We start from the raw sequence: 12231 nt of genomic DNA on the forward strand, positions 1-12231 counted from the left end.
GCAAACACATGCCAGGGGGAGTAGTTTTACTTTGTTTACTTGCACCCTAAAAGGAACAAAGATTGATATTGATGGCAACTATTAAAAGAACCTGAGGCAAACAATTTTGATTTATTGAATATGCACAGCGAAACAATCACTAATCAGTATACATCATAAAACGAACACTCAATGCTTGTATGCTATTTTTTTTTAAAATGCATAAACCTTTGCAACTATTAAAAAGAACCAGAGGTCAACAGAATAATTTGCATTTATTGAATATACACAGGGAAACAAAAAAAATGACTACGTTACAAAATGAATCATCACTGCTAGTGTGGCATTTCTTTTTTTTTAAATGCAGTTATTTTTTTTATAATTGGTCTTAACAGGATGATGTCTTGTCCTGTTACTAATAGACTCAAAAATCAAGATATGAAATAATTTTTGTAAACAGACCTCATTTGGGTTATTACATTGTAGGCACTCTGTATATAATCACAATCAAGCAAACAATGAAACCCAAATAATTTGAAAAATTGGTTTAATTAAATCAAAGCAACACCTGCTTCATCAGCAGGGCAAAACCATGACATACATATATAAAAAAACAAATTAAGTCAAGACAAATACAATGACAGCGACACATTCCTGGCGTCACTCCACACTCTGCTTATTTTTTTTACCTTTTTTTTTAAAATTTTTTAAACATGATCTTTACAGGAAGTTGAGACAGATTTCCACTACAGGAAGTCCACGCAGATCCAAACAATGACCCTTGACTGATGGTTATCATCCTTACCAAATCCTCACATCTAACTCTTGGGAGTGAGCTTGACTTACTAGTGAACTGGTCAACATAAGCCCGACCCATAGAGGGCACCGCTACTGTAAACTTGGTGGAGAGTTCCTGCAGGGGAAGAAAATGCCCCCCCCCCCCATCTACACAGTTGCACATATTTTACAGGGTGTTGTGGATTAACTGATGTGGAAAACAAGCGGATCTCCTCCCGGAAGCTGGCTCCTTCGGGTAGGCAAATCGAGGGGTTAACCACTTGTAGTGCCAACTTCCTGTCGGTCGGGTTCAGTGAGTTATGGCTGCAGAGTCTCAGAGGCGCCATTTTGTTTAGTCTATACAGTTGTGAAGGGGACGAGGTAAGCCGGGCGGTTGCCTTTTAGAAACCCATACCGCCCCCCATGCCGCCCATGCCGCCCATTCCGCCCATGCCGCCGGCCGGCATCTCCTTGTCCTCCTTGGGGATCTCCGTGACGACCGCCTCAGCAGTGGAGAGCAGCGAGGCCACGCCCGCCGCGTCCAGGAGGGCCGTCCGCACCACCTGCACAGAGAGAAAAACGTGTCAGCGTATCTGTGAAACACACACATGCAGCAAACTGTTGTAGCTTGACTTACATACGAACTTAAATAATCTTAAAAGATTTTTTTTTTTTTTTTAAATCTGTGACAGACCCCACACACAAAGATGAAAAAAATTGGGGCATTCAAGAGTTGTGGTTGTATTGTGTGTGTGGTGTGCTCCGATAATGTCAACACACACAAAGATTCTGTTCAAACCCCGTACTCGAAATCTCGTGTGATCACACATGATCTCACAAAACCAATGAAGATGAAACACTTCTGGCTTTGCGCCGATGTTTCCCAAAAATTCCCGAACGTTGCCGGAGCTGGGAGCCTTATAAAATGGCGTTCTCCACAAAAAACTACGTGTAAATACTTCTTGCCGTCTGGAGAACACACTTTTATAGAAAAAAAAAACATCGGGTATATTCTATTCCACGTCACAAATCACAAGGTCATGACACGAGAAGTCGGCCCCCCCCCCCACACACACACGAAGACATTTCGTCGAAAATCTTGATTATTTAAGATCGTCGAGGCCAACATGCTTCGGACCTTAAAATTGGGACGAATCCACTCTTAACACACATCAGGCCTAAGGATAATCTGATATGACAATCTTATCAGTCGTGCTAAAAAAAATACTGGCACCCAGTGTGTGCCAATATTTTTTAGCATGACTGTGTGTGTATATATTGACTAAAAAGCTCACTATTCTGGCATTTAGCAAAAAGAAATAATTTTGGTAATCCTAATTGACCTAAAAAAGTTAAAGTCTCAAAGTCTCTATTGTTCGTGTGTGCAATAGTCACATTGCAGGGTCTGCTACAATGTTGGGTTACTGGAATATACAGTGAATCAACTGTAATACTAAAAGTGACCAGCAGAGGGACCTGTTTATTACAACGCTTCAAAGAACAAACGGAGCGGCCCGAAGTGTTGTATACTTATGTCCTTGTATGATAACTATGAGAGAGGACGCGGGAAACTGTTTCCTGCTTCATTTCTATTCCGCTCAATTTTAAAAAATAAATAAATAAATAAAAATTATTATATATATATATATATCACACAGGATTTAAAAAAATATATATATATTTCCAATATTGTGCAGCCCTACTGTATTACATAACATAAAACAATGTAAAGACAAACTGGTCTTATAACGTTATTACTGTACATACTGTAGTATTTGTGCTAGATGTCTGCTTTTAAGGGATGTGGCCTAGTGATTAATGTCAGAAGCTGAAGTGGGGTTGGCCCAACTTGGTCGCGTTAGTCTGTGTGTGAGCGTCTAAGGTGTGCGTTTTGGCTTTATTTCTAGAATTCCAGCAGTACGAGTACTCACCGATAACGACCAGTCAATACTAGTATGTTTGATACATAAAACGTTAATTAACGCAATGACAGAAAATTGTGAACAAAGACTTTTTATCCTGACTCACATGAGTCGCAGATGTGTCAAACGGCCGTAAGATAGTGTCAAGTACTGGCGACGAGGACTAACTTGATGTCAAAGATTTTTGCCTCAAGTTGTCCAGCTCACAAAACTGCTGAAAATGTATTTGTGACTGTGGATCACTTTGCCCACATGAGCGGGCATTACAGTAACATAATTGTCCCATTTCCCCCCCCGCCCCCATTTTCCCCCCTTTTTCTATCTTTGGGACAAACTACAATGTACAAAGAAGAACTTACCTTGGTGGGGTCGATGATGCCCTTCTCCACCATGTTGACGTACTCTCCCAGCATGGCGTCGTAGCCCACCTCGGCAGGCCCCTGTAGGATCTTCTCCACCACCAGCGAGCCCTCCACGCCGGCGTTCTTGGCAATGGTCATGGCGGGGATGCGCAGCGCCCGCCTGATGATGTCCACACCTGAGAGGAAAGATAAAAAGATGCTTAGACCACAGCAGTCTAAATTTATTGAGAATATATTTAATGGATTCACATCTTTTAAATTAAAAAAAAAAAAAATGCACTGCAATAAACTTCCGTTTTTATTATTGTACTTGTCCGTATACTCCATTCGTGTTGTAATAAAAAATACTGCAAATGGTTCCACACTAAATGGTTGGTTCCCACTTCGTTTTCCTCAGCTGCCTGTTTAGGCAGCAAATGAGTTTGTTCTACATAAACGATTTCACTACCCAGCAATTAGTTTAGGACAAAGGATTTGACATCACTACGTGGTAACAACCAGCAGAGGACTCATGTCATTCAACTCAAAAATTTTGCTGCCTAAACCAGCCACAGAAGAAATCAAAACAGGAAGTAAGGTACATCAAAATGGTTTGCTTTGGTCATAAGCCATGTTTATAACCAATATGAATGCTTCACGATTCTAAATGGTTGAACATGCAAACTCCACACAGGCGAGGCTGGATTTGAACCTGTGTCCTCAGAACTGTGAGGCAGCTGTGCTAACCAGTCGTCCACTGTACATTCCAGATAACTTTTATATAAATAAATCAAAACCTTGTTGACACAGACATTATATCGCTTATATATGATTAGACTTTACACCGATTTTATCGGGCTGATCGGTATCAGCCGATATTTAGCATTTTATGCTGACCGGCTTTAATGTCATAATTTGCCGATCCGATCGCTCCGCAAAAGACATTTACTCTGCGTCGCCGCGCGCACAGTATATTTGAATCCAAAAGCTACCGTACTTTCACGACCGTAAGGCGCACTTAAAAGTCAGCCGGGAGAAGAGTCTCTACAGTCACCATTCGACTGAGGGCAATAACCCTTACAGAAATGCTGGCCATCTTCCGCTCCTACTGCAGTGAAAAGATTGCCGACAAACACATCCAGCCCAACCAGATCACCAACATGGACGAGGTGCCGCTCATTTTCGGTCACTTTCGACATCCCGGTGAACCACACTGTAGAGAAGGGGACGACCACGGTAGCGATACGCACAACGGGGCACAAGAAGTCGGACAGAAACTGTCAATCACCTATGGTGATTTTTAAGAGAAAGACGCTGCCTAAAGAAAAGTTTCCAGCCGAAGTTGATGTGTGACTCGCCCATTTCCCAGCCGCTGTGAAAAACCAAGTGCAACTAAGACTGGGAGGCAACGCCGGGCAAGTTACGCCACCATATGTGAATGGATTGTGGATGCTTGGGCTAAGGTATCTGCTTTGACTGTTGTCCGAGCTTTCGTGAAAGCCGGCATCATTGGTGAACAGCCCCCCGGCAACGAGACTGACTCTGACAATAACAAGAGGGAACCCGGCGTGTTTGATGGAGAACTTGCCCAGCTGTTCATTTCGGATACAGAAGATGAGGACTTTGATGGATTTGTGGATGAAGATTGATCAAAAAATAACGTGAGTACATTGTTAAATACTTCAATAAAGTACAACCAAACTCAGCTGTGCTCCCGCTGCCTTTTTAAAAACATTATTTTGGCGTGCATGCATGCTACCGTATGTTTTAAGCTAGCGTATGTTTTACCATGCCTGCGCCCAATAATACGGTGCGCCTTATGTATGTGTTAAATACAGAAATAGACCCTGTAACTGAGACTGCGCCTTTTAATACGGTGCGCCCTATGGTCGTAAAAATACGGTAGTTTATTTTTAGTCTTGTCGCGTGACTTTTGACGTAGTACTGTAAATATTTGACGGCCAGTAACGTTATTTTTAAAAAAACATGTCGGCGGTGTGGGACAGACTACCTGTTTGAGACAGACAACACGTAATGCCCCGGATCAGACTACAAGAAAAATTTGCTCTTTCACGATTGCACTATGTCAGATTACTGCAATAAAATCTTGTGTTCCGATACCACCGCACCCCGTTTTTTTACGATCATTGGGCCTTATCTTGTCAACTCAAATGCGAGCGGATACACGCGTTACCGTGGCGACGACAACAAGAGCGGAGTGGGCCGACTTTGTATTATAAGGACAAAATGGGGGAAAACGTGTTGGTGGTCACCGGTGCTCAGGACAGGAGAGGACGTTCGTTTAAGGTTTGCTTGAGGTATGTTCACGTACTGTTAATACGATACGGCTCACAAGCAGGCAATAAAACTGGGTTGACTGGTTTGTCTGCAAATGGCCAAAGACATTTTCTCTTAGTCTCACATTCCATTGCCTTTATGTTCTTACTTTAGAAGGCACATTTTGAATTAATTACTGGAATATTATCTTGTAATTTCATAGTGGAAATTGGGCTCTGAAGTAGAGCGTTCCGCCACGTTTACCCAGCCCTGCCGTGAATAGCGAAATTCTATGAGTCATTGATGCCACACCCCCAAAAAGTTTATATTTGTAAAGATAGCCACAAGGCGGCAAAGCACTACTGTTGTCTTAAATAAGTTCCTCAATGCACGTCAACATAATGTAATTTCTTGGCACCAAAATGCCACAACAGCGCCAAAGTAATACTTTTATTTGCTTAATAGGTGAATTTGAGAATGCCGAAGCACGAGTATGCAGGGGTTTAACTGCCTTCTAAAATTAATACTATTTAAAAAAATTATTGACTGATTATTTATTCCTAAAATCCTTCATTTTAAGGCCTGCTGCACACCTCGTGATGTGGCCGTACCAGACTTCGACTGCAGCATCGCAAAGAAATTACCCCACACTGAGCGATATGATCTATAGATGTCCTGCAACGTTAAATGGCGAGCCTGTATTGGGTTTTGAGGATGGACATACAGTACATTGTACTTTATCACTTTTACTAACTCATAAAAAGATATAGTAACAGTCGAGGAAGAAGGGGATTTGCAACAGAGAAAGGACGTGGCCGTGAATAAATGAGTGGGCACATAAGAGGCTCAGCTCACCTCCATTCACTTGAATGCACCCGAAGCAGGACGTAAATCACTAGCGTACATTTTGGTGGCAAATAGCTTTGCCATTTCCTCCACAGGTGGATATAAAATTATAAATATAGTAAGGTACTATATTAAAACAATATATGAGTATTTTATATGTTGTTATATGCTGTATAGGCTGCTTGTATGGCCTGGCGGCAACGCAGCGGTCGGTGGGGTCTCACTAGCTTAAAATCGAGAAATGTAACTTTATTTTCTGTGAACGCTTATGGGCATTTTGATAGGCTGCAATCTGTGATGTCGCCACAACGTACACAAAACCAGTGCCCAAGTGATCGGCCACTCTTGAAAACTAGTTGCCGAACCCTGCACACAGCGCGTGTGTTCAGTCGGGTACGGCTGCATCGCTTTGCTGGGTGGCAGGTTTAAGTCAGTGATTCAAAGATGGCATCCACGTGCCAGCACTTTACTAACCAATCTTCTGGTCGGCATTTGCAGGTTTGATGGTGTCCAGTGAGGGAATACAGCGCAGCAGAGCACAACCGCCGCCGGGCACGATGCCCTCCTCCACAGCTGCCCGCGTGGCGTTCAAGGCGTCAGTCACGCGGTCTTTCTTCTCGTTCACCTCTACATCGCTCGTCCCTCCGATCTGCACGACAAACGCTTATGTTAGCACCGCGTTTGTGACGATTACGACATCTTTCCCCACATGCGCACCTTGAGCACGGCCACGCCGTCCGAAAGCTTGGCCAGACGCTCGTTGAGCTTCTCCTTCTCGTAGTCGCTGGTGGTGTTCTCCAGCTGCTCCACGATCTCGGCCGCCCGCCTCTCCACGTCGGCAGGTGCACCGGCGCCCTTCAGGAGCAGCGTGTCGTCTTTGGTGATCTGCACCTCGCCAACCTTGCCGAAGTCGTGCGCCTGGATGTCCTCCAGAGCCACGCCCACAGCATCGTCACCGAACACCTGAGGAACACACCCATAAGATGTCAAACAAATGGGACGATGTGGTTCAAAACTCAAAGCTAATACTAACTTGAAAGATGCAGTGATTAGTAACGTAAGCAAGTTGGTGTCCCCCCTCCCCAAATTTCTAATAAAAGTAGTGATTTTAGAGATGGAAGGATTCAGCCCGACAGCGATAATATATATGTTGCTTGCTGAATATTTACTAACGTCGGACGGTTTTCTTAGTAAATAAAGCTCCATAACAACACGTAAATACACTTCACATTCTGCTGAGTGTAAAAAGTCCTAAAAATTACAGCCTCCCATAAGAGAGATCATTCAATTTTTGAAACTTTACAAATAAATAATTACATTACTTTTGGGGAGGGGGAAATACTTCGTAGCTAATAAATCCACATTTAAAATATAAAGTTTTGACAGCTTGGGTTTAGCTCTCCTTTTCACAAGTACATTTAACATTTATGGGCATTCAACAAAATTTCCTTTATGAAATCAGAAAATTTATCACTTACCAATAATTATTTATATCAATTTAAATAAGACATTTTCGAAAGAAAATTAGCTGAGACAGATCAAGCTCCGCTGGTTACTGACAAGCAGGTCAATCCATTTGGAACTTTACATGATCAGTTGATGATTAATCAATCATTTCAAATCATTTGTGTGAAATTAATGTTTTTAGGCCCATCTGTAGTAATTAAATTTAGCAGTTAAGCTTCAGTCAAATGTCTTCAAAGATGATTAGTTTCACTTTATTTTATTCTTATATTATTGTTGACAGGAAATTATTTTTAGTTTAGGTTTTTTATTGCAAACTTAAGTAATGTCATCTTGCGTTTGTATTAAAGTTAAGATGTTCGATAAAATGTACAAATGTATATTTTCCGAAAGGTGAGTAGTTGTACTTTATTTTACAATGATTCATTTTTCTCTTCAGACTTTGTTGTACAAGGTAGAAAACTGGACCTACAGTGCCCCCGGTGGCGATGGCCATATCCTTCAGCTGGTTCTTCCTGTTGTCCCCGAATCCTGGCGCTTTGACTGCAACCACCTGCAGACCAACCTTCAGCCTACACAGTGACAAACACACCAATGTAATTTTTTCTTCTTTTCTTTTTATACGAGTGTCTAATGTATTTTGTTTTTCCAAAGCTGACCTATTAAGAACCAGAGTGCTGAGGGCCTCTCCATCCACATCCTCGGCCACGATGACCAGAGGCTTGCGGTGCTGGTTGGCAATCTCCAGGGCGGGAACGATGCTCTGGACACTGGAGATTTTCTTCTCACTGAGCAGCAGGTAAGCATCCTGGAACTCACATTTCTGACCTGCACAATAGGAATATACAGTCAATAATACACTGTCATTCGAAGCAACTATACAGTACGTTGTTTTGCAGTTGGGATGGTTAAAAAAAAAAAAAAAGGCTTCTTACCTTTGGCGGTGTTGATGAAGTATGGGGAGATGTAACCACGGTCAAACTTCATACCCTCAATGACCTCCAGCTCATCATGAAGAGTTTTTCCATCCTAGAAGAGTACAATAGAGACCATTTTTATGAACACCTTTACTGTCATTCAAACACATGGTACAGTGAGACAAAATGACAATGGCTCAGTTAGATGCGTATACAGCAAAAGTAAAAAAGGAAGAAATTGCGGTAGCAATGAACGGTTGACAGGAAGCAATCCCTTTTCCCCCATGGCAAGGTGACTGAGTTCCTATGGAAAAGATTAACACTGATTTTCACACAATTTAGAGTCTTCAAATGAACCTAGAATGGAACTAGAATTGAAATGTTGGCGGTGACAGAAGAAAATCTAAATGCCAGACCAGAAGGCCAAACCTACATTTGAACCTGAAACCTTAGTACTGTGATACCACTACTGTAAATCCCAACAATTGCACAGGTTAAATTACAATGGAATGTCAAAATACTGTAATAGAAAAGGTGCCTGGGTCCAGATATGGACCACAGTCCACATAATGAGTACCTCTGCTTTATATATTAGTGAAACCTACTATTTAACTGTCTCAAAGTGATATGAAATGCTGCTCACCTTCACAGTGATGACTCCTTTGCGACCAACTTTCTTCATGGCGTTGGAGATGACGCTCCCAATCTCTGTGTCGCCATTGGCTGAGATGGTGGCAACCTAAAAAAAAAAACACCAAAAATGCATTGATCTATATTCAAGACATTTTGACATTCTTCTCATCATGAACACTCACCTGTGCAATTTCCTCAGGCGTGGTGACGGGTTTGGAGAGGCACTTGAGCTCGCTGATGACTGTCTCGACGGCCAGCATGACACCGCGACGGATCTCTACGGGGTTGGCGCCTTTGCTGATGGTGTCGAAGCCCTCTTTGGCGATGGCGCGTGCCAGCACAGTGGCAGTGGTGGTCCCGTCGCCCGCCTCCTCATTGGTGTTGTTGGCCACGTCCTGCACCAACTTGGCGCCGATGTTCTTGTACTTGTCCTTCAGGTCGATGCTCTTGGCCACCGTTACGCCGTCCTTGGTCACCTTCGGGCTACCCCAGCTCTGCTCGATGATGACTGTGCGGCCCTGAAACAGACGTTGCAGAGTTGATTTATATATAAATAAAAGCAATACATTAATTTGTTCAGCGAATGCCCAACAGCATATAATTGCTACCTTTCAATTATAGAATTGGAGGCTTTTTTTTCATTGGGGATACAGTGTTGCTGGTCTAATGATTGACATGTACAACCATCAACGTTCGCATGAGCAGTCAATAAAAATATGCAGCTAGTACTCATGAAATACCAGTTGACCTTTAAACGATAATTTTAGTGCTCAAAAAAGGTCATCACTTGTTATCAACGTTAAGGTCCACCGTTTCATTGTTTTGACAGAAGTTACCTTTATTTTATAATGTGCTTATAATTTTTAGCTTTTATAATGTTATACTAATAATTAGATGTTTGAGGCTCATCTTGGACACTCAGTTTCACATTATACTTAAGGTTGTTTTTTTGTTTTTGTTTTGTTTTGATGTTTGGGCAGTATGGGCAACATAGCCTATGGGGGAGCAACCCAGCCCAACTCAGTGCCCCTCCTCAAATCGGGGAAAAAAGCTGGGAGAATAAAATGTTTGGTCAGCACAGCGGACTAGTGGTTAGCATGTGTGCCTCACATTTATGAGGTTCAAATCTGAGCCATGACCTTTCTGTGTGACATTTTGATGGTCTCCCTGTGCTTGCTTCGGTTTCTTCGGGAACTACAGCTTCCTCTCACATTCCAAAAACATGCATGCTAGGTTCTTTAGAGACTAAGTTGTCCATGGGTGGGAATGTGCATATGAATGATTGTCTATCTGAGCTACTCGATTGACTGGTGACCAGTCCAGGGTGTACCCCATCTCTCGCCAAACGTCAGCTGGGAGAGGCTCCCAGTGAACCTAATGAGGCTAGCACTATAAAAAAAAATAATAATAATGGTTTTACAGTGATCTTGAGTTTGACACATTATTTAAACATGAATAATGCAGCTAATTATACTACAACCTTGAATAATCATTTCTTTTTCTTTTAACCAATTGCCTTAACAAATTGTGTGCAAATTGTGTGTTCTCGTCGTACCTTCGGGCCCATGGTGACAGCGACTGTATCAGCCAACAGGTCAACACCTTGCAGCATTAGGGCGCGAGCGTCTGCGCCGAACTTGACGTCTTTGGCGTAGGCACGCGTGAGGTGAGGCGCTAGAGTCCTGCACACGGGCCTCACCTGCTTCATGATTGCGTGGAGACGATACATGTCTGCGGAAACAAAGAAGAAGAATAGTTGTGTATTAACAACTGCCGTGATGTGGTATGGATTGGTTAAATTAAAATAAAAAATGGATGTGGCTGCCAAGTCATGAATGGAAGCAAAGTACGAGTAAACAATCATTCTCTAAGTCCATTTGTCCATTTCACACCACCACACAGAGGTGATCCTTGTGGCCATAGGCAGTACAGGAATCCAATGAATGAATGAATTTCAACTGTTAGTATTTTGTATGCAATTGCTAAGTTGGAAGCATATCTTTTAATTATCTTACTAATAAAAAACACTCTCTCAAAGCCTTGTACTTTTGATTCTTATTCATGGGTACAATTAATACCCTCATCATTGCCCTAAAGCTGCTGCCTTTTGTATAAATGCTTAAGAAGATAGTGGATGAACCGGTCGATGAAATGGGGAGGCTAAACGTGACATTGCTAACTACCTAACCCACGTGTCCTCCAGCAGGGTCGTGCGTCACAAGGTCAAATATGAAGTACGCATGCGCAAGAAGTGACTCTCCATCTCTCCACGCCTGACGGGCAAGCACTACTACGGTACAATTATCATTTCCTCGAGGAAAGCAATAATCAAGCACCAAATTAAAGTCACGCTTCCTGCACATGATACTCACAACGTTTGGGACAAGTACATTATTTTCATTCAAAAACTCTGGTGTGACATTATCTACGTTAAGCATGTTTACTTAAGCCTAAAACACACTTAAGTAAGTGTGGCCTTGCAGATAAGTGGTCAAATCTGGTAGCAAGAAGCAAGTGAAGCTAGCTAGCTAGTCCCAGTTTTACCTTCTCGGCACATAGTTTCGTTATGAGGCAGCGCAGCTTCTATAACTATTAGCTGGAGCTGCTGGCATAAGATAATTGAAAGAATGTGAACACTTACTTGCGTGGTTTGGGTTGTTGTCGCTGCTACGGCGGAGGTACGTCTGGCAGACGAGGTGATATAACGACTGGATGAGGTGAGGAGAGCCGACTGGATGGAAGTGCACATGGCCTATCACACATCCGGGTATTTCGCCGGCGCACCCCAAACTCTGAATAATGTCATACCTGACATGACAAGTACTGTTTTTTTGAACAATGTTCTTTAGGGAAATTAAGGCAGCTTTCTCTCGGAATCATTATTTCATCATAAAAAAGACAACCATGATGCTATATTGTCCCATTACTTTAGGAATGTCGAGTTTAGATAAGTGAATGCTCGTTCCGGGGCTGACTTTTCCAGAAATTTCTCCTCGCTATTGGAGGAAAAAAACAGAGGTCAAAGTTGACATTGTGCAATGTTGCTCAACGCGGAACTTCACTAAAACCCCCCAA

General features: G+C 42.5%; 1 protein-coding gene across 1 annotated transcript; it reads right to left on the reverse strand.

Moving 5' to 3' along the window:
• Nucleotides 1-235: 235 nt before the first annotated feature.
• hspd1 (heat shock 60 protein 1) lies at nucleotides 236-11957 on the reverse strand. Its single transcript, XM_061792990.1, has 11 exons — nucleotides 11798-11957; nucleotides 10712-10887; nucleotides 9339-9674; nucleotides 9167-9262; nucleotides 8542-8635; nucleotides 8266-8434; nucleotides 8079-8178; nucleotides 6860-7105; nucleotides 6617-6791; nucleotides 3038-3216; nucleotides 236-1319 (listed from the first exon to the last, which is right to left on the reverse strand). The coding sequence occupies exons 2-11, from the start codon at nucleotides 10883-10885 to the stop codon at nucleotides 1158-1160; spliced, it is 1731 nt and encodes a 576-aa protein (XP_061648974.1). The 5' UTR covers nucleotides 10886-10887; nucleotides 11798-11957; the 3' UTR covers nucleotides 236-1157.
• Nucleotides 11958-12231: the final 274 nt, after the last annotated feature.

This window comes from Phyllopteryx taeniolatus, chromosome 12, assembly GCF_024500385.1.
Source record: "Phyllopteryx taeniolatus isolate TA_2022b chromosome 12, UOR_Ptae_1.2, whole genome shotgun sequence".
Classification (NCBI taxonomy): Eukaryota; Metazoa; Chordata; class Actinopteri; order Syngnathiformes; family Syngnathidae; genus Phyllopteryx; species Phyllopteryx taeniolatus.

Coding starts and splice junctions, on each gene's coding strand:
- hspd1 (XM_061792990.1), bottom strand. CDS start 10,885: ATGTATCGTCTCCACGCAATCATGAAGCAGGTGAGGCCCGTGTGCAGG. Junction 8,179..8,265: donor AGCACTCTGGTTCTTAATAG/GTCAGCTTTGGA, acceptor GTCACTGTGTAG/GCTGAAGGTTGGTCTGCAGG. Junction 1,320..3,037: donor GCATCATCGACCCCACCAAG/GTAAGTTCTTCT, acceptor CTCTCTGTGCAG/GTGGTGCGGACGGCCCTCCT.